This window comes from Calidris pugnax, unplaced genomic scaffold, assembly GCF_001431845.1.
Source record: "Calidris pugnax isolate Ruff unplaced genomic scaffold, ASM143184v1 scaffold81, whole genome shotgun sequence".
NCBI classification, from domain to species: domain Eukaryota; kingdom Metazoa; phylum Chordata; class Aves; order Charadriiformes; family Scolopacidae; genus Calidris; species Calidris pugnax.
Genome location: NW_015090880.1, coordinates 1,075,680 through 1,098,747, shown reverse-complemented (window position 1 = coordinate 1,098,747; position 23,068 = coordinate 1,075,680). Strand labels below are relative to the sequence as shown.

Here is a 23,068-nt window from a genome sequence, read left to right as displayed (position 1 = left end):
GAGATAATTAAATATAATTTGAAGACAAGATAGCTCTTTTTAGTAGTGGAACAGATCCTGCTAACAAACTTAACTAGCAACAATAACTCACCAGGAAGCTGAAGACTAAAACGCGTGTAAAAGCTTTAGCACCAGATTGTGTGAGGTGAGGCTGGAAGAAAGGAATGAAAATCAATTAGTTTAGCCAAGGTGCTTAAAACGTGATTACTGCTGGAGAGAAAATCTTGTGAAAACTGATATTAGGTAGTAGTTAAGATTTGTTCTGGTACCTTAATTGGAGGAGCAGGGAAGTTTAAGCAGAAAGATCAAGTGATTTGATTCTCCAGAACTTCAAAATCAATGCAGTTTTAGCGTATTTTATTGACTGGAAGATGAAATCTGTTAATGACTGAAGATAGGGAAGAAAGGTCAGGGCCTCTAAATATCCCCGTTGCTAATTGCTGTGTGTGCTGAGCCCTGCGCTCCAGCCCAGCCCGGCCCCCAGCCCACCCCGCACCTGGGCAAGGGCTGGTTTGGGCAAAAATATCCACATTTTTGGGCTGCGTGCCCAGGCGGCGTCTGTGGGACACAGGGGGCTGCTGGGTGCCCAGTGCTGTGTCACTGCACTAGGGAAGGTAACGTGTAAAACAACTTTTATTAAAGGAAGCTTCCCTGTGGGAGCAGGACTGGCTCGATTTGATTGCAATCACACACAGAAAAATTCCTCCTCTGGATGCTTTTTCTCCCCCGAGGCCCAGGGCTCGCGTTCGCTGACAGAAGGTATAGCTTTTCACAAATTCAGCCTTGTTTTTACAAGCTTCCTTGTGGCTTCCTCATGCAGAGACAAGGGAACTACTAGGTACTCAGCATTCATTTCTTGATACATAATAAGGGGTAGAAGACAGTATATAAATCTCAGTTAAGTATAAAAGCAGGTATCCTGTGCAACTATGAAGACAGCAATAAACACGGGTTTTTTATCCTGTCAGAAATACATTTAATAAGCTGTAGATGCAGAACAGGGTCTGTGGGCTTTCGCCAGGTCGTGGATTAGTTAAACATGTGAGCTGATTTGGCTTAAAACTCACGTTTTCCAATATTCCGTATTGCTTTCTCTCTAAGTACCCCAAATGAAACTGCTGATAAGGAACTCTAAATAATTCATAGCGACTTGTAATGTTATCTCTGAGCTATGACTCATAGGAGGTAATTTCTGAGTTAACTTGGAGCTGGTAAGGAGGAATTGTGAGCTGTCGCACAGTGATACAGGATGCGGTATCACCTCGTTAGACCCTGTTGGAAAATGGTTTGGGTATTGCTTTAAATTGTAATTGCAGCATCAAACTTGAGACAGAGATTCAGTTTCTTCTTGCAATAAAATAAATGCAGTGTTTGATAATTAAGAGAGGAAGCTCTTTCCTGATGCTCTGGATTAGCGTTGATATGCATCCATACCCTCTGTAGGTATGGGGGATTGTGGAATGACTGGAATTTGGCAGGATCCTAAAATGCTAGACTTGTTGTAATTAAATCTCGTTTAAATGAGCACCTAAATCATCTTGTATTCTGGGATTACCCATTCCCAATTTAGCATAACAATAAACGCCCATCTGCGCGTCACAGCATTGCGTAAAGCGCAAGGCAAACTGGCTCCAGTTTATGAATTATGATAGATTGAGCAGTTGCCGTGGCAACAGTTTGTTCTAATTGTGATACATCAGTAGCAACAAGAATTGGACAGCTCGAGTCATTTAGTTAATTAAATGCAAACTTGGACAGCTCTGAAGGAATAATAGGGGAAATTAACACCTACTAGTGCACACCTGGAAAAAAATGCAAACTATTTGTCTGAAAAAAAAATATCACAAAGCGTTTCTGTATTCTTGACGAGTCTTCCCTGGCCTTTTCCTGGTGGGTTTTCCTGTGGGATGGGGTATGATTTGTTCTGAGTGTTTGGTGAGGCGGGGTGTGAGGGCTCTGGCAGCCCGTTGGGATGAGGGCAGTGCTGGAGGATGGCTGGGGGGTGAGGGGATGGGTCTGTGGTGGGAAGGGCTGGCACAAACCTCTCTGTGTTCATACCTTTGAGCATCAGAGGAAGCCCTGTCTTGTTGTCAGAAGGGAAGATGCTGGGGTTTGCTGGCAGGATTTAAGGGTTGGAGGGGGGGTAAACCCCCTGGCTCATGGTTCCTGCAGGAACAATTGCCTTGAGCTGGTGTCAGCAACCACGTGGGGACAAACCCTGCGTGGGCTTTGCTGCCCACAGCCCATGAGTAAAATCCTGATTTGTTTGATTACAGGTTTTTTTTTTTTTTTTGGAGGGTGGGAAGATGGGTTTAGGTTTGTTTCTGGTTTTTTTGAGAATGAGGTGGTTTCTGTGCACGCCTGACAATGTTAACTCACTTTACCCCTTCTGCAGTGATGGAGGGACACGGTGCTTTGAGAACCAGTGTCTCAAAACAGGATGAAGGCAAAAATATTTCAGTCTCCCTGGGCAACTTTCTGCACCTTGAGGGGGGCATTACAGGGCAGGATGGGGACTTAGGTCCTTGGGAACAGCAGAAACTTTTCTCCTTGTGGGCTGTGGAAAAGGAGCTGGTGTAAGAAGCCCGTTGGGAGTCTCACAGGGAGGACAGCTCGGGCACAGCTTCTCAGGCTGGAGCAGGCTGCTCCTCCACTGCCCTTCTCTGCCTCCAGGTGCTTTTGAGAAATTAGGCTCCATCAACACAGTGAGCTATCCTCAGGTAACTGACAGAAGCCCTTCTCTGCCTCCAGGTGCTTTTGAGAAATTAGGCTCCATCAACACAGTGAGCTATCCTCAGGTAACTGACAGAAAAGGAAACTTTTTGACTTTTTTTTTTTTTCCTTTAATATAAGGAATTATTTTTATTTTACCAGGGTTTATATTCCCAGTGATGGCTGGTCAAGAACAAAAGTTTTGGTGCCGTGGCTCACCCTCCTGTGAATCCAACCATTCTTTGCTCCAACTCACTCTCCGTTCGCTTTTACACTTTAGGAGCATAAAATAATTTTCATGCTAATAAATAGATCAGAAGCCAGTTAAAGCAACTGATTGGCTACAATTGCAGACTGATCTTTGTACTCGAATTCACCAAATCACGTCCAAGCTGCGTGGTCACACACACTCTCTATGCAGCGCTGTGATAGTGTTGTTAAATAGAAAGGACACTTCCAGCCCTAACAAGTTTGTTTCTAAGTAGCATAAGCAATATGTAAATGCTCTGTTTTAAATTATAATTACATTATAATTTAAAAAGTTTGTGAAAAAGCTGGCTTGCTTTATATATATATATTCATCAGTGCCTTTTAATAACCAGTGTTCTACGTTAAAGGTCTTTAAAGAGAAGCAATATGTGTAGGATTAGCCTTTTTCTTCCCCATTCCTCTGCTGACACCAGCTTGCACTTTGAATTCCCCTGAAAGTCTCCAAGCAGAATTAGATCTTACTTTGTATGCAAATATATGGAATATAGTTCTCAATATAGGCCTGGGTCAAACTTCACTGACACTGAAAGGCTCCCATTGACTTTTCTGGGGTTTCTGGCAGGGCCACAGTGATGAAGGAAACGAGGTGCCCGTAATTAGCATGGGATGGTACAGTTCATTGATGTGTTAGATGGGAGAGGTGTTTTCCTCTGGGGTTGGTTTGAGATTGTGCTCAGGTAGAGGAATACTCGGTTGCTTCAACAACTCGTGTGAAAGCCTTGGGTGGACACCTCTCTCCCCGTCAGCCAGACAAAAGGTAAAGCAGGGACAGAATGAGTGTGTGTGTGTTAAATAGGTGTTCCCAGAGATGAATGCCTTGGCAGAGGAGTTAATAATCAAGAGGCAGATAGAATTATGAAGAAATCAAATAAGTTCTCCAGAAAACATCAGCAGACCTGGTGATGCAGGTGAAATAACTCTCCGGTGGTTGGGTAGCACGGCACCACGTTACTTCCATCTTATTTGGGTGCAACCTCATAGAAACCTCTTTGAGAAGTCGAAAGAGAGCATCACCAATGTGTACATTCAGAATTATGTAGCTATTAAAGATATTGCATCCAGCAGCTGAGGAAAATAAGTCTTAATCTCCTGGGAGGGCCAGAGGATGCTTGTTTGGAGGGAGGATGGTTTGGGGTGGCTTTTTTGTAAGCCTGGTGTGTTGGTAGATTAAGGAGGTTTGGTTGGTGAAGGGAGTGGATGCGAAGGGAATCTATTAACTGGACTCTCTCAGAAAAAGAGGAAATTCATTTCAGAGAATGCCTACCAACTGGGTGAAAGATACTGGATATAAATAAAACATTCATATGGCTGGATAAAGGGAGACAAAATTGAAGGTGAAAGGACAGAAAGAAATTTTGAAGCTTGCTCTGTAAAGTGAATCTTCTGCATGGAGCCCTGCTTTTCATTAGGAGCAGAGCATGGGCTGAAATATCTTCTTTTTTGTTCCTTGTTAAGACTTGGAAATGACAGCTCAGGAAAACCCAGCCTCCACGGAACAGGATGGGCACGGGCACCGTCTGCACGTTGTCCTTTCTCCTCCATCTGAACCCCCAAATAACGTGGAGAAACACCCTCACGGGGAGCTGCTCCGCAGTGCGGACAGGGACTGGCCCCTCTTGTAAGGGTGGGTTTGGGGCTTGACTTTTTCCTTTTGCCTCTTTTTTTTTTAGGTTTTTTCAGTATTAGCTTACTAGGGTACTGTGTGTTATCATAAATCTATAAAAATGCTTATATTTATTTTGGATTATAAATTTAATTTTGCAAGACCCGAATGCATTAAAGGAAAGGGTTGTTTGCCGTCGTAATGTAAGGCTGACTGATTTACTGGGCAATAAAAATAAAGAAAATTGCAAAACCCAAAATGGTTAACATCGTATAGCGGGGAGAAAGCCATTAGGGCATTTGCGCCTCTCTTATTTCCAGGCTATGAATAATTTTGGCAATATTTTCCAGCACTGTCAAGGCAAGGCAGCAGTTCGGATCAGCTGCATCTGCAGACGTTTCATTGCCATGACAACCCCGTGCAGAGACACGAGCTGCTGCCGATTGTCAGGCCCGTCGTCGGTTGTGACCCGCGGCTTGACAAAGGAGCCTGCCTGCTTAATGCACACCCTGTTATCTCATTTGCCCACACCGATAAAAGCATACTAAGTGTAAAGAGCCAACCTGTGAACTAGAGGGAGTTTCAGAAGCTCCTGCTGCCTCTGGATTTTCCATCCTCTTTTTCCTCAGAGGACCGTTCTTCACGTTTTGAGGTGCTTCATGCTTTGACTTTCTCACGCAGCTTCCAAAAGGCTCCGTGCAAAGGATGCAAGGGAAGCGTTTGATCCTTCTGGGACACGTGTCCCAGTAAGTTATTGCAGCCAGGTTGGAACGTGCTTACCTTGGCGGGTCTGGTTTCATCCTAAGCACACAAGATCCGTGGGATCTGTGGTGTACCTGGAGCTTTTCAGTCCTTCTAGGCTGCTGAGTGCCCCACACGAAGCCCTGCTGAAGGGCTGGGACTTTCCCCAAGCCCTGAGGCTGTTTCTGGAAGTCAGAGGGCCTGTGGGGAGGGGAGGTGAAGCTGCACGCCCCAAAATACAAGGTCACTAACCACTTCTCTGATGCTGTAAGTTGTGTATTTAAATTGGCTGAAGAGAAGGTCGGTAGAAGTTTTGCTGAAGAAGTGCATCCTTCAGGGCTGATAGAAAGTCTGAGATCTGCTGCTAGAAAGGTCCTTCAGTTACTATTCCACATTTATTGGTGCTTTCTGCATAGAGAAAGGAACGGTGCAGGAAGATGTTCTAAGGAGGCAAATGAAGTTATCTCCTCTGCTATGGGGGGGGAGAAATTGGACATGTCCATGCTCTGATTGTTGTCTTCTCTGGCTGTGGGTAGGAGACACCTGAGGCACCTGCATCTCTGTTCCCATCACATGTAACCAACAGTTTGTGTGTTGTTCCTAAGGGCTGTACTATCACAGCAACGCTAAAACAGGCATGTTTTATTTATATACAGGTGTTGCTCTGCTGATATGGCTTCTGTCTGACCTTAACTAACCTTAACCCTGGCCAGTGTTGTACGGACATAAACGTTTTTGCTTCACCAGAGAAAAGTAATGTTTAAGATGAAATGAAAATGAGATTTACTGGCAAATTTTTATTCTGCAGCTTCAGTTTTTAGAATTGGAGAGCTTAGCATGGGCCATTAGCGTGCTTCAGTGGTTATTGCAGGTGGTTTCTCTCATTTCAGTGGGTTTGTGTTCCCTGTGGATCCAGCCCCACACGAGAGCGGTACCCGTGGGCGCTGCCGTGGGTACAAAAGGATGCTCTTGGTGTGATGTGCTCTCTTGGCAGGATGTCGTGGAGCCTGAGGCAACGGATGCTTTGCACATCCATATTTCTGTTTGGGGAAAGTCTTTGCACTTAGTACCTCGTGTGGTACGCACGTGCCAGTTCGTGGTACAACTTTCTTAAGAGGTTTTTCTCTGGTGTTTGAGTGTTCCAGCTACAGTGATGAACGTTGACAGTGTGGGACCATCTCCACCGTGACCATGCTTAGATCCTTTCTCTTCATTTTCCCCAAACTTGTGGGTTTTTTTCACTCCAGGGAAAGGCATGTCTTGTGTGGGAAGACAGATAAACCTAAACGTTACTGCAGGTTCTCCTGTCACGAGGAATAACTGCCAGCACCTCGTTTGGTCTGACAGAGACCTCTTCTAAGAATGTTTAATTTCTCAGGCTGGTGGTCAGAGGGTTTTGGCTTACTACTACCAGCATAAGATTAAGCATCTAAAGTTTTTGTGTTGTGTTTTGTGCTTTTTAAAAAAAAAAACACCGGCTTACTACTACCAGCATAAGATTAAGCATCTAAAGTTTTTGTGTTGTGTTTTGTGCTTTTTTTAAAAAAAAAACACACCTTTTAACACCTTCTTTCTTTTTCTTGAACTATTAATTAGCACTATTTATCCTGAATGATGCAGAGTGAAATTCTAGAAAGTTGGGCAGCTTCTCTTGAGTGAAAGTTTCTTTAATATTGTTTTATTCTGCGTGACTGTATACGAGGGCCACGATATTTTTAGTTCCCTATCTACTTGCCCATGTTTACTTATACACACATTAGTTTGCGGTTTGTTTGTCTTTTTATAATCAATACCTTTCCTGGATATTCACTCTTGCTTATTTCTGCATCCAATGTAAAAGGAATTGTCTTTGTTTGACCTAAGCTTATTTTCTATTCCAGAATACGTTAATAATTTAAGAAAAACTACCAGCATAAGATTAAGCATCTAAAGTTTTTGTGTTGTGTTTTGTGCTTTTTTTAAAAAAAAAACACACCTTTTAACACCTTCTTTCTTTTTCTTGAACTATTAATTAGCACCATTTATCCTGAATGATGCAGAGTGAAATTCTAGAAAGTTGGGCAGCTTCTCTTGAGTGAAAGTTTCTTTAATATTGTTTTATTCTGCGTGACTGTATACGAGGGCCACGATTTATCCTGAATGATGCAGAGTGAAATTCTGGAAAGCTGGGCAGCCTCTCTGAGTGAAAGTTTCTTTAATATTGTTTTATTCTGCATGACTATATACTAGGGCCACAATATTTTTAGTTCCCTATCTACTTGCCCATGTTTACTTATACACACATTAGCTTGCGGTTTGTTTGTCTTTTTATAATCAATACCTTTCCTGGATATTCACTCTTGCTTATTTCTCCATCCAACGTAAAAGGAATTGTCTTTGTTTGACCTAAGCTTATTTTCTATTCCAGAATACGTTAATAATTTAAGAAAATGAGTGTGATAGCTTTGCCTCATGCTCACTCAGCAAGTTTTTGGTGAGGAGAGGTTGTAAGTGTGGTAAGGCTGTCTGGTCTCTGCTGTTATAAGAAATATTTGATCCCCAAGAGATTTTTGGGATCGCCACGGCCATTTAATGAGTGTGATAGCTTTGCCTCATGCTCACGCAGCAACTTTTTAGTGAGGAAAGGTTGTAAGTGTGGTGAGGGTGTCTGGTCTCTGCTGTTATGAGAAATATTTGATCCCCAGGAGATTTTTGGGATTCTGTTGCACTATGATTCTGTGATTCTGCTGCACTGGTTTCCCAACGGATTTACCAGCATTTCTCCAAGGATGTGCTTTTGAACACTTCCACAGTGTTCTTTTGAAAACTGAGGAGAGAAGATAGCAACTTTAGTAATCACAAGTATTGTACTGCCTGAAAAGAGTCGGTTCTGCCTGAAAAGAGTCGGTTCATGATCACACCTTCCCAAATCCCAAAATTCAGGGTGAGGGTCTGAGCGTGCCTGACGCTGGATGCACCCCAGGCTGCAGAGACAGTCATGGCAGCCAGAGCATCCTCCCTTTATTTTGCTCAAAATCTCAAACTGAGTATTGCAGGCAGGTTGTTTTTTTTCTCCTTTTACATTGAATAATTCAGTAGTTAAAGTGAGTAAAATTAAAGATTTCTAGACTAGTGACGTTTGGAATATAAGAAGGATAGTGAATTCTATTTCATTTGAACTCTAATCTCTGGTCATGTATAAAATGAATAAAATGCAATAAGTGTGGAGAAATATGATTTATAACAGCAGCTGAAGTCTGGCACTGAATACCCTAAAATGCCGAGATTGTGTGTCAGTCAATTTAGCAGTGCAGCGGTGAAGGTGAAGAATGAAATGAAGGCTTTCTCCAGTGATGTAATCTTTGGAAAAAGCGACAGATGAAGAATTATTTCTAGCTCAAAAAAGCTAAGTGCTCAGCCAGCGAGAGAGGGAAAAGCCATTATTTTAATAATAGAAGTTGGGGATGTACATTACTTCTGTTGCACTTTGTGTTTGTCTCTTTTAGTGATGTGTAACTTATTTTATAGCTATTATAACAAACACGAATGTCAAGCAAGAGATATTAGACAGTTCTGAGGACTGATAATGGGATTTCTTGAGCTGTTCGCCTCTGTGCTTGAAATACAGCTGAACACAGCTGGCACTGAAATTTATTATCACCTGCAGGCCCTTTAGTAACCCAGGTGAAATGACTTGGTGGATCTCGGGGCACTCCTCCTGCGGACAGGTGTCCACACTGGGTAACAGCACATTAGCTGAGGTCCCCATGGGAAAACATCATCCCTGTCATCAATTCTTCCATCAGCTTACACGTGTGTAATTAGTAAAGAAGAAAAAATACAAGAAGAGGTATGTGCAGCTGGTTCCTGGCTCTCCATTGCTGGTTCCTCTGGTGACAGGTACAGGACTGGGAAGGCTCGTCCTTTTTGTCACCTGGAGGTGGGTCACAGCCTGGCCCACGTCTCTGGCTGCCCACCCACAACCCTCATCACCACCCCGGGGACACCAAAAGCCAAAAGAAGATGAATCCAAAAGGAGATTTCAGCAGTGGAGATGCAAGGACCTCACTTCCAATGCTGCTCTCCTCGCAAGAAGCGTGTTTGGCTGGCACTTCCTTCTGCGCCAAGGTTCTACTTCAAAGAGAAATCCTTGTGAAGGCAGAGGACGCAGGCAGTGCCAGGGAGTCACAAATCCAAAATTACTTTAATCTTTTGTTGACTTAAGCCGGGGCCGTCGCTGTTCATTTCTTGGCTGAGCAACTCCCAAATGACTGTAAGTAGTTCATGGGCATCTTTATTGTCCCTGTAACTGACACAGAAAGCAGAGACGGCTCTTTTCTCCAGCGGGTGTGGAGTCTCTGCTGAATATACTCTGTATAAACCATTTGACTTGTGGGATTGTCTTTGATAGCGCTTCAATTTCTCTTTTAGCCATTTGATGCCCTTTGAAAGCAGTAACATGCTTTTCCATCTCTGCTCTGTCCAATTATCTGAATAATTTAATTTCCTTCTCGATAAGCTGCTAGAGTTTCTCTCAAAGGCTGAAGAGACAAAATTCCTCCTCCTGCATCTGCATCGTAACCCTCAGAGCAAATGCCTTAACATTTGGTATTTTGAATTATCATACAAGTTATGGATATAATCCATAAATATTTATTTTTTATGATGTATGCAAATATCTTGCATAAGGAAGTTCCTATTATAAGGAAACAAGCTGTATAAAATACTTCACTCAAATAACTAAAATATATCCAAAATACATGTATTTGCTTCATCTTCACTCCGCATGTTTGCCTGCGGAAGGCAAGCTGAAAAACGGGATGTGTCAGGCGCACTTAAGACATGAAAATTTAAGTTGGCTTTGGCAGCGTGACATTAGAAGGAGCAGTTTTACAGTGCCAGGCAGAGGGAATTGGAAATTAGTCCTTTTAGACCTGTTTACTGCCGTGCTGTCTGCCTTTGCGTTTGGCCTCTGCAGGTGGTAATCTTTCAGAATATGACCCCAATTTTCCCTTTGGTGTGCTGAGCCTCCTGCTGCTAGAAACATATTGGAACATAATTCATCACACCCATTTCCTGCATAACTCCAGTGCATAATGTTGTCCTCGCTGAGCCGGTAACCACCAGGAGCAGCCAACGTGACGGCACTTGTGAGCACGTCCCGGGGTTTATCAGCATTATCACACTCTGGTGCTCTTCCCCCAGCGTGATACCTGTGCAACGGTGTCCCTCATGTTTTGCCCTATCGGCAGGAGGGAACAAGATCCCATTTGACACGTTTGTGGCAAGGGGAATTTCACGTTCTTGTACTTCGTGACATGACTTAGAGCGACTTTTCAGAACAACACGGGCTGTCGTCAGGCAGCCAGAAATACCAGATCCGACACCAAAGCTTGCTTTGGCGTTTGCCAACCATCCATGGTTCCCTTGGGCAGGAGAGAACCCCTGTTTCTAAAGCAGCCGTGGTTACTCTGTGGGTCGTCTCTGCTGTTGGCAGCAGTGGTGGTGCTTCTTGAGGGCACCCGAGGAGCATCCGTCCTTGTCACCATGAGCTGGGGCAAGAGCCATCCCTCTTCCACAGCAATGTGTGCTGGAGAGGGGACGGAGGTGGGGACAGGGACAAGGACCCTGGGAGCACAGGCGTGCAGGGTGCTGGACGTGAACATGGACCTTCCACAGCGGAATAATGAAGGTAACAGTGGGGTGGGTTACACTTCTGTTTAGAAATGCTGTTCGTAGCAAGTTGATACTGGGTCCTGGGGTGGGGTGGGCTTGCAGCTACATTGGTGACATCTCCAGGAGCATCCAGCTCCTTGGCTTGACTTTGATTTTGCCCTCAGCAAATCGGTCTTTTTGATGCTTCTATTTGAGGCATTCTCATTTTTTTGGTATAAATACTGTAACTTCAGCCAATTGCTGTCACAGAGCATCATGGCTGTGGGGATGATGCAAGGGAAGCAACCATCAAAGTCTCCAGGAGAGCTGAAGTAGTAATGTCCCATGCAAGGACTACTGCATTTTGGGATGTCCTGCTCCATTGGGATTGCTTCTAAGGGCTCTCCAGGGAAAGCAGAAGGATCTTTGCCTCTCTGCAGGCATTTTTTGAAGCTGGTGTGTGTCAGAGAGGAGACCCTATCAGTAAAGTAGGTTGTGTTGCACTGTTGAGGTTAATGGGGCAGGGACATCTTTGATCCTCTGCCCATCCCAACCACCATGCCATGTGCTGCATTTACTGTGGCAGCTGTGGCAGCAGGCAAACACTGAATTTTAATCCCTCCCTGAACTAGAGCAGCACTGGGCACCAGGAACGGTTATTTATACTCCTCAAAGCTGGCATTTACAGAAGTAATTCTTAGAGTAGGTCCCCTGTGTGTTCACTTGTCCAGGACAACAGAATATTGTCATTAAATGCAATACTTCCTCCTAACAGCCACTTTGCTTTTGGTCACCTTTGGAGATGACATTGTGGAAGCTTGGCTGATGAGTCGCTGTTGCATTGTGTGGAACATGCAAGGCTTGGCTGCTTTCCTGAAGAGATTAATGACATTTTGGTTTCTGCTTCAACAGTGGCGATTCTTCAAATCTGAATCTTTTCTCAGTTCCCCCCTTGTTCTCTCTGTAGGAACAACACTTGTCTCTGGTTAAACACATGAGAGAAACTCACCCAGGCACACCGTGTTGCTGTGATGATCTATTAGTTATTACTTCAGTAGTTTATTTGGAACTCTATGTTCTGTTTAGTAAGGATAAAAACACAGAACGGTCTGTGATATTTAGTCATTTTATTGTTAGCAAAGAAAAGAGAAAAAAGAAAACCTTCAAAGGCTTATGAACCTTTGGGAAGACAGAGTTTTCTTAAACTGCCCTGAGAACAAAATGAATTTAAAGGCAAAATGTTTCTCCCCACCTGTGTGAGGAGGTTTTTTCCTTCTGGGCTCTGAATTCTCCACGTCCCGTTCCTGGTGCAGTGGGGCAGTGACGGGGTCCCTGGCTGGGGCTGGGGTCCTGCACCCCCTCCTGTCACTGCGGAGCTGCCACCACAGGGTAAAGATTTATTGCTCCTGTGGCTCGATTTCAGTGATGTGCTGGTACCAGCTCTTGGGTAGTGAGGGCCAACAGGGAGCTGATGAAAGAGTGAGATGTGATTGTTATTAGTGGGTGTAAAAGAAAAGTAATTTGGGGAGCTACTTTCCAAACTTTAATCTTCTTTACTTTCATATCTCTGAGGGAACCGTGATGTTTCTCTGTGGGTACTTGCTGTTCCCGTGGAACTATTTTTGGTTTTCCATTACACTGAAATATATCCACAAATTCAACCTGCAGTTTTGTCTGCTCTATTGTGAGAATTTCCAAAGGACACTAACTTAATAGACCAACTCTTTTCGCTGATGAAAGCCATCCAGCCTCAGCTCTGCTGCAACCAGCCAGCACAATGATCCCTGCCAGGCACACCGAGCTCCTTGTTGAGCTGGAGAACAAACATGGGCTTTAGCTTGAAAACCAGCCTGGAAAGATAAAATAAAAGAAAATGTCATGGGGCTGCACATGTGCCCCAAAGCCTCCGTGTCCCCTGTGCCAGGGCTGTGTGGCTCAGACAGGGGTGGCCAGGAGCAGAGCGTGTTTGATAGCCCGCCCGGCGCTGCCAGCCCACAGAACAACCAGCCACCAACGGGAAATTTCCTGAAACTAAAATCCCGTCATTTTCTTCAGTGTCACCTTTCCTATAATTGCTAAGCACAGGATTTATAATTAAGGGTATGAGTGATGCTGTGACATTCCCATAGACACTTCACAAAGGCTATTTGCGTGCCTTGCTATTTTGTACAGTAATAACTGCAATCAGCATAACTACTATGATTTGTTTATCAAGCGTCCCTTGGGTAGCATCCCTTGTCATCTGTGAAACTTGGTGAGCAGGGTGATTTCCACACCGCTGCCTGCCTGCCGAGCTCTGCTTCCCAAGCGCCGCCGACGCTCCGCTCCGCACGGCTGCCTTCCACGTGCTGTTGAAGAGTATACACCCAGCAGGACAACAGCCAAAAAACAGGCAAAATTCAGTAAAAATCTTACAAAGAAAGTAGGCTTTAGATCTCCACAAGAGGGATCTGAGGGTATACTTCTTGAGCATTGGAATTACCAGGTCAAAAAGTGAGGAGAAAAGAGCGTGTTCAATAGTCATCCATCCCTACCTCCGAATAACCACAGTCCTGAGGAACAAGCAGGTGAGGAGGCTGAGGGGACACCTTATTGCTCTCTACAACTCCCTGAAAGGAGGGTGTAGAGAAGTGGGGGCCGGTCTCTTTTCTCAAGTCACAGGCGACAGGACGAGAGGAAATGGCCTCAAGTTGCCCCAGGGGAGGTTCAGGCTGGATATTAGGAAAAATTTTTTCACTGAAAGGGTTCTCAGCCATTGGAATGGGCTGCCCAGGGAGGTGGTTGAGGCACCATCCCTGGAGGTGTTCAAAAGCCGGGTTGATGTAGTGCTGGGAGGTATGGTTTAGTGATGATGCTCCTTGTTTGTTGTGTGGGTGTCTATTTTTGTCAGTCAGGTTGACGGTTGGACAAGATGATCTTTAAGGTCCCTTCCAACCTAGAAGATTCTGTGATTCTGAGATCACGGGGCTGATGGCCGTGTCGCAGTGCCCTACGTTGATGTTCCAGCTTTTGGCTGATAGACATTGTTTGTCGTGACTATGGAGAGTGTGTTGGCACGAGCATGTGTTGTTTGCTTATAAAATATTCAAAAGCTATAAAACTCTGACAAACCCCCCGTACAGTGTGGATCACATTAACGCTGTTGGGAGCAGCAGGTTAGTGCAGAGGAGAAGTGGTGTGATCACTGTCTCTCATCTGTGAAGTGACCTCCTGCCACTGGAAATCCCTGTCTTCTGGATCCTTTGCCAGATGATTGCCCCTTTTGCCTAAAATGCTAGAACCTGGTGCCCACAGAGGTTTTTTGTGATGTTTTTATTTTTTTCCAGGATAACATTAGCTTAAAAGAAAAGGGAAAACACTTGCCCTAAGTGCTGCTAAACCTTCTAATCTAAGAAAAGAGTTTTGTGGGTTTTTCCTTTTTTCCAAACTGCTCTGTTCTCCAACGGGCACAGCTAAAAGACAGCTTGAGCAGATTATGGTGCTTAAAGGGATGGGGATGGAGGCAGGGGTCCTGGAAGTGGTCAGCAGATAAGCCTGGGGGCGGGGTGGTGTTATCTGCAGCTGAACTGGTACCATCCAAGTGCAGAAGGCGAGTGTGTGTCCGTACGGACCCGGGATGTGCCTGGGCTGCTGGAAAGCCTCAGTGGGGCATGAAAAGAGGATCACTGAGCCAGGTCGGTAAAGAGAGCTGACAGGACTTCTTCACATATAATATTTTATATTTCTCAGACAACAGAAGTGTACGATCCTTGTGGAAATACATGGTTGCCTGGGTAAAGTTGCCGTCGCCTGAAACTTCCATAAATCAAGCTGTCTAAGGAAATGAGAACAGCATTTGCTTTTACAGCTGGGTTGGGGTGGGTTTTTTTCAGTTGGGTGCTTTTTTTTTTTTTTTTTCAGTTAGGTGTGCTTTGTGACTGGAGATTTTTGTTCAGCAACATCTGCCCTGGGTCCTGGCCATAGCTCACGGTAACGATAGCTGGTGTTGCTCTATGAGAAACTCCATGTAGCCCCTTGCAGTGATTTGGGTAACAAAAGGCCAACGACATTCTTGGATGGAGGGCAGTGGTTCTTCCTAAGCAAAGTCAAAATACCAGAAGCACAGGTTTCACTAGAAAACAGGTATTTTCCTTTTTTATTCATATTTAAAATGATGGAGTAACTTTGGTGGGGAGGAGCGTTAGATGCTATAATGTCTGAGAAGCCGTTTGCATTCAAGCCTTTTTACTTTCCATATTTTTGCAAACGTATAATGCAGTGGAGCTAATTTTAATTTTTATTTTAAAAAAAAAAAAGTTTCTCATTCTTATATTTGCACAACATAATGTGGAGAATGAGATGAAATCTTCAGATGACCTGGAAGCCGCCTGGGAGATTTATGAAATGTCTACTTCACATGTAAGAACATTTGTTTTAATTCCCATATAAAAGTGAGATAAATCGGTTTGTGATAACCCAAGTCCAAAAATATCTCGATACCACTTTATTTCCATATTACAAAATAACACAATTCACTGCATAATTACAAAGCTGAATTAGATAAAAGGAGCAGTTGCTCTTGATTAGACTGTGAATGCAAAGCATTAGCCTACAAAAAAAAGTATTTCTGATTCCTAAAGAGACTTTTCTAAGATCGGCAGCTATAAGTTCCCTTTTTATGGCCCAGCAGTTGGAAATCCATCCACTGGGTTAGCAGAGACCAGAAGGCTGGATCCTGCAGTGCTTTACTTCTGAGAGTAATCCCAGCTCATGCAAAATCGTCCATTGATATCATTTGTTCTAGAAAAATTGCTGGGTATTAGATGTGTGTATTCAAGACCAGTCTAATTTTCTCTCAAGGTTTTTGAAGGTAATTTTCATCATTTGCATGAATAAAGCAGGAATCTGGAAAATGTAGAAATCTAAAATTCAAATGGGAATCCTTTATGTAAAATAAATGATAAAATCTAGGTGCCTTTGCATGTGAATGATATCCTTAGGGTTGAGTTTTCTCCAGTGCACTGCTTCAAAGTCTGACGCATTTGTAACAGCGGTGTGTTAAGTTTCATATCAAGTTAAAATTTGGCAAAATTCAGAGTCTGCTTGAGAGAGAGAAGGAGGGAGGTGTGAGGGAGGATGACCCTCTGGAATGACTTTGTCCTCACATCCTAGCAAACGTGGCTCCCAGCCCTCCACAGGGGAGGGCTTGCAGAGACCAGCATGGCATTGATTTTACAAAGCTTTGATTTCCACTGGCAACACTCAGCTCAATCCCAGTTCTCATTCATGTCGAGTTCGAGCATCTGTCACTAAATCTGCATCTTAATTTCTTAATTTGATCGCAGGTTTGGAAACTACCAGGTCTCACCAGCCAGCTTTTAAATGCAGGCATAAGTTATTAGACTCTCATTGTCGGTTTAATCTTATCCTTTGTATTTTAAGTCACCCATTTGCATTCATCTAAAATGCTTTCAAAGAGTTTATCAGAAGAAGTGAAATAAGAAATGAAATAGTTTCATGTAAACTGCAATTTTATGTTTGACTGGTAAAACCACAAAGCAGAGATAAAATACATAAAACTAAGGCTCTGCATAATAAGCATATCTATTAGTTTCCCTTATCTTTATAAAGCTCCCATTTGTCATGAGAAGCATTGTGTGTCACTCATCTTGCCTTGTTCTACAAAAGCTCTTTTCTCCCTTTCCTTTTATCTCCCATCGGCATTTGAAGGTAGGAACCTCTGCTGGCTGGTGCTGCAAGAGACCCCGCTCATGAAATACTCGTTTAACCTTCAACCCCTTAACGGCAGAAGGAAATAAAAATTAATACCTGTGTGCACCTAGATGAAAATGTTGCTGGTTGTGGCTTTGGCAATCGCAGGAGCCCAGGATTAAGGGGAAAATGTTGGGTCAAACCATTCCCAGGGTGAGTCACCTCCAAGTCAGGCCAGCTCCCCACTGGTGGAGCCCATGGAAGACCCTGTAGGGAAGCCATGAGACAGGGAATGGCTCCGGGGGTGGATTTTGTCAGTAGCTGGCTGTTTCTGCAAGACCATAAGCCCATCAAATGTGGTTACGGGGCTCCTGCGTGGGAGCGTGCGGGTTGTGTGTCCTGTTCCAAAGGAGCTCACAGAGAGGGTCCCCTTCTTCTCTTGGTGTCTATGATCTTCACTTGTTCTTACAGTCTCTTGCTAAAGAGAACCCTGGCATACCCAACCCATGGGCTGCTCTAAAATTTAGACAATGCCACACGCAGGTAACAAATCCGTTTACTGAGGCTCCATCTGAAAACTTCTTACTACATAGTGCTTTTGAAAGTAGCTCTGACTCAAAATGCATCTTTCTGCTTTTCTAGGTCTTTTTGTTGCTGTCACACTCAGTGCGTTTGACATAGGCGTCTATACAAAGTTATTTTGTTTAAATGACACAGTTCATCAAAATTCCTACAGGGAGCTGTTGTTTTCCAAGACTTTTTGACTTTGGCAACATTTCTGACAACATCAGTGTCGTTTCCTTCTGATAATGAGTAAACAGAAACCGAGAAAGCACTTTAGTTTCTGCTGGTGTGCATCTGCACAGAGACACAGCACGTTTTTAATGTCTTCTGTAAGGTGTTTTATTGCTTCCAGTGGTGGCCTTAATCGCTCTAGTAACAACTGTTGGGCAGATATAACTAGCAAGGCTGGAGACATTCATATTTTTCGAAATATGGGAATTTGGAAATACCTGAGCAGTCAGCATTTTACTCTGCCATTGTATTTATTCATGGAGTTTTTCCACTAGAAATTCAGACTGATTAGCACTGAATAGGGGGAGAAGAGGAAATAGTGTTCTGATGAAATCACCCTCAACGTATAATGATTTTCCCTTCTATATGGATTTACTGTATATTTAATTTTTGAAGAGGATCCGCAGAGACTTTGCTCCCTCCCTCTTCAGCTCCCTCACACCTGTATTGTGCTTTTAACTCTGCCTAATCCTCTAAAGTCACGAGAATTGTTCTAGTTTATCTATTAAGTGTGTCCTCTGAAAAGATAGGGGTTTTTTTAAAAAACGCTTTTCTACCCCATATATTTGCAGAGTACATTTTTGAATCCTTGTGGTCTCTCTGAATACCCATCTCTCGGCAGTACCTGGTCTCTGACTTACATATATACTATTTTTTGGTAAAAAGCGTAGCTGAATGTGACAAGCACACAAAATATTGTGTATTCTCTGCAAACTTATTTTAATGAATTGTAGACAATTATAGTAAAAACAAAAAAAAAATCCCACCTTCCTTAATTTTTTTTTAAAGATTTTTTTTTTACTAACCTGAATTATTATGGCTCCTCTTCCATAACTTACAGTAAATCTGTAGAAAGATGCCAGCATTATTTCAATCCAAATCTGATCTTCACTCTTTAAATAAACAAATGGAAGCTATACCATAAGGGTACAATGGAAATTGTATTGTTAAGGAAAGTTTCTGGCATTGAGCCTCCAAAGAGGCTGTAGACGTAGGAGGTTGCTGGTGTGGGTTGGACCTCACGGTGGTTTGCAGCACAAAGGTCCCAGCTCACGCATCTTCGGTTGCAAACCCATGAAAAAATTAATTTTAAATGATTACTTAATGTTTGAAATACTACAGCCTTCTTCCCAGTCATCTTATTTGTAATAGTGTCTCGTGTGTTGTGTCTCCTAGCTCTACATACAAACTACCACACTTACAATATCCATGAACTTAAGTGCTTCAGTGGCCCTGGGGATGCTTTACATGCCGAAGGTGTACATCATCATCTTCCACCCCGAGCTCAACGTCCAGAAACGGAAGCGCAGCTTCAAGGCCGTGGTGACGGCAGCGACCATGTCCTCACGGCTCTCGCACAAACCCAGCGACCGGCCCAACGGCGAGGCCAAGACGGAGCTGTGTGAGAACGTAGACCCCAACAGTGAGTACTGCCCACCTTCTGCTCTCCCCGGGGGGGTTGGAGGCTTTGACCAATATTTGAATTTTAGGGTCTTTGTATTATTTGGTCATCTCAGTTAAAGATATTTTTGATGCTCCTTGTTTTTTTTTTAAATTCTCTATTTCCTCCTGGCTTTTTTGAGTTGTGCCTGTTGGCAGCAGCTCCTCACAAGACGTTTGGTAGCTGTGAGTGACTCCTCCTCCTTTCCCTCCTCCGTGAGGGAGAGATCAGCAGCATCCCTGAGCGCCAGACCCTTCAGCCCATGTCCAACTCCAGCCTTCCTAACCTGGGCAGGTTGAAAGGAAGGACAAGGACCAAACTCATTGATAACTCTGACAACTTCAGTTACAATTTTGTTTCCTGCAAAGTTTTCTTTGCAAAAATCTCCCAATCCTTGAAGATTCCCATTTAAGGATTTTATCCGGTCCCATAAAAGTGAATGCAAATCTTGCCACTGATTTAAAAGGAAGAGATCGAAAAGATGCTTCCAGTTTCCTTAATGTGCACAGCATGGTATATTGTAGCACAAAATTACATACTGAGGCCATCAAATTTGATTTGCATTTGAATCTGGAAGGAGTTGAGGAAGGAGACAGCTGCACAACTTTGTAGCACATTGGAAAGGTTTAGACATGTCTGCAGTTTTTATGAAAAACAGATCTGAATGTGGAGAAATGCCCTTTCCTTGCCCATGATCCGTTCATCCATTTGCTGCTGAAATCCCTGCCACTTCTTGTCTATTAACTGCCGCCTGAATATCTGCCTCAAAGCAGAAACTCTGCTGTCAAAGCAAAGTGGCAACAGCCAGCAAATTATTGACACAGCACTTTTCCTCCCTTTATTCACCTCTGGAGTATTTTTCTCTGATGTGTTATCATGCAGGTATACAAAATATATTCTAACTGGAAAAACAAAATTTGTCTTCAGAAACAGAACTGTCTGAGCTGTGACTCTGGGATAAGGCACTAAGGAAATGCTTCTCAGGAACTGAGGACCCTGTTATGCCTCCTCCCATCATACTGAATAGAGCCCTCACTGCAAGAGGAAATACAGTTATTTCTGGCATTAGGGTATTACCCAGCACGAGTGAGAGTTGCAGAGTCCTCTGCCCAGTCGCATTTCTGCTGAAGGAACCCCTGCCACTGGCTCCAGTCCCCACACCTCCTCACTCTGGAGCTCCTGCTGGTGATGTCCAACCCCCCGACCGCTCCTCGAGGTGTTGGGGCATCACTGTCCCTGAGACAGCTGGGTGGGGAAACGGCTCTGAGGATGGAGGGAGAGAAAGGAGGAGGAGGAGGAGAAGGAGGAGGAAGAAGGGGGTTTAGAAAATGTGTGTTGCTGAACTGTGTTTCACTAATTGCTCTTCTGGTCAAATGGGCTGGAATTAGTTTCTCCTCCAGAAAAATCAAAACCTAAGAATTTCCACCCAAAGACTTGAACAACAAGGAAAAATAGGAAGGTTCTGGTGATGAACTGTTCAGTGTAGAAGCAGATGTAGAACCCCCTGTGGGAACTGCAGCTTGGGGCTTTCCGACTCTGGGCTTCCCCTCCTGGTCTCATTCTCCTCTGAGGCATCTTATTGCTGTTTTCAGACTTCTGAGAATATTCCACCCCCCGCCAAAGAACAGCCAGATTTTTCCCTGGGAAGGAGATATGATTATTAAAAAGAAATCTTGCTCACTTAACCCACCATATTCCTGGTAAAATATGACATTTCTTTCAGCCAAGACTGTACGCTATAATATGTTTTTAAGAGGCAGAAGTAAGGGACATAATCCCCTGCCTGCTGAGGTCTACCGGTTTCTGCCTTAAGCATCCAGTCCTCAGTCCCAGTTAAGGTAACACTGATTTAAAACTGGGGTAAAGTCCACTGGGAGAGAAACCTTCACAACTTTGGATTCAGTGTGTGTGAAGGAAGAATGCTTTCCATGACCTCACTTGCTTACATGCAGGATTTTAAGGCATATAAATTTGTTTGTTCAGCCTAGCCAGTCAGGAAATGTGCAATAGTATTAATTTATAGGCCTTTCTCCGAGTACTGGGCTTTTACATATTTTATGGTTTGGAAAATAAATTTTCTTTTACATCTTTTAATTATTTTAATATATAGTACCATCTGTTTATATTATCAGCTGCACCTACTAGAAGTATTTTATTCCCTGGATATGCATGTTAATAAAAATTATTAGAAAATGAAATGAAATAAACTACGCTGTACTTAGAAGTATTTGGGTACATTTAGTCCCAGCGTAGGCTACAGCTACAGTGAATGGGAGCTCTCCTATAGTGTTCAACAGGTTGTCAATCAACCCCTAATCAGGCAACATTCAGCGTGTGAGTCTAGACAAGTAATTCCTTGAATACCTGAATTGAGTCTCTTTTAAAAAAAAAAATCTGAGTATTTTGTTTAAAAAAAATGTTTACAGTTCCATTTTTAGGTGGAAAAATTGAAAAGAATAGTAATGAGCTCAAAAAAAAGCAGTGTCAGCCAAGCAAAACTCCCCATGTTTTGAATGAAAAAGTGGTCTCTGTAAATAAATAAGGTGTTGATGTTTTCATAGCAATTTAACCGAGGAGCACAGGGGTGGGAAGTCCTGGTTGTTAGTTCTGCTCCAGGCTCCTCTGACACTCACTAAGTTAGGCTGGAAGTTAATTAATTGAAGGGGATTAAAGAGAGTCATCAGCACCGTGCAAAGCTGAGATGTGGATCTGGCTTCGCTACCAAGTGTTTTCTTGTAAGTGCCAAAGCACAGTTGGGTTTTCCAGTTCGATTTTCTGTTGCATTTCCTGGTGATGCTGCTGTTCGTGGCTTGCTCGGGTGCTGGAGACTGGAGTTGCCATTTCTATCAAAAATACACAAATATTTCCTATTTCCTAAGAGGCGATTCACACCGAGCCACCCGCGTGGGATTCATGTACCTCCAAACATTGGGGAGCTTGGGGACTCTGCCCAAATTTATGGTCAGTCCTATGTATATGCCAGAGTCACAACCAAAAGTAAAATATGGATGGTTTTACAGAAAAATAACCTTGGAAAAAAACCTCCATTATTTAGGAAATTTTAAAAGAACAAATGCCTAATGAACTGAAGGCGGGCATGTAAAGCTGGAAGGTTTATAACCTACCTGAGTGGATTCCAAGAGCAGGTGTGGGATTCCTCAGCAGTGGTGTGGGAATGCTGCACGTAATTCTGGGGTGATCTGCAGGAATTTGAGCTCGGAAAAAATGCGCAGAGCACTTAGGAGGGCCGGGCTCAAGGGCTGAGGTTTGAGCGTGAGCATGAAAGAAGAAACTGCAACCCACCTAACGTGGGAGGGAAATCACTTGAAATGCAGTGACCTTCTATCCCACCCACCAGGAGGAGTAAGGACTCACTGTGCTGCAGCTTTTTATGGAGGATATATGGGAAGCAAGACATTTCACAAGTTGAGCTCCCCAGCCGTGTCCTGGGAGGGCTTTTGTGCTGAATGGGAAATATTAAGGCCAAGCTTTTCAGTCTAAGACTGTGTTGCTTATGAAAACTCTCTCAATCATTCCTGTTTGCCATCTGGCATGCGCATGCTTTTACTCATTCGACAGCTTTTTCCTGCTAAGCCCTGTTTGTGGCAGATTCTGATGAGCAGAATTGGGTGCGGAGCAGCTTCCATCCATGTAACGAGTTCATTCTGCTCTCATGTGCCTTTGGTGGAATTTCACACACCTTGAGAAGACACTTCTCATCAAGCCCGAAGTGGAAGAGCTAGTGAGGGCTTCTGCCCAGTTTCCTGCTCATGTTCCTGCTGCCAGAGCTGAGTGTCAGACTGAGAAAAACATTTGAACCTCCGACCCATACTTAACTTATATTGAGATTGCATGTAATTACTCCTTTTCCCTAGCAACCTGTTTTAATTCATGGCTTTACCAAAACAGAGCGACAGGGAAATGAGCCTCTCGGTTGTTTGGTGATGAGGAGGTTGTGCTCCTGGCAAGGCTGGACGAGGAGACCTGGCTGGAAGGGTGTTTGTTTTCCTGCATTTCCCCCGGGAGCAGCCATGGGAAGGGAGCCGAGGGCCTCCTGAGGGGTAGATCTTCTGGGAAGATGCTTTCTGGCAGGAAACAGGACTTTTTGGGACTTGGCAGCACAGGGAGTGTTGGTCTTCCAGTGTCGATGTTCCCAGTCTTACGGGGAAGATCTCACAGTC

General features: G+C 43.8%; 1 protein-coding gene across 2 annotated transcripts in view; it reads left to right on the top strand.

Moving 5' to 3' along the window:
* The window catches only part of GRM7 (glutamate receptor, metabotropic 7), a 292,383-nt gene that overhangs the window by 240,958 nt on the left and 28,357 nt on the right, over positions 1-23,068 (top strand). For both annotated transcript variants that reach the window (XM_014946806.1, XM_014946805.1), the window contains exon 9: positions 18,623-18,869. In XM_014946806.1, coding sequence (XP_014802292.1) covers positions 18,623-18,869 — 247 coding nt within the window. The remainder of the gene's footprint in view (positions 1-18,622; positions 18,870-23,068) is intronic.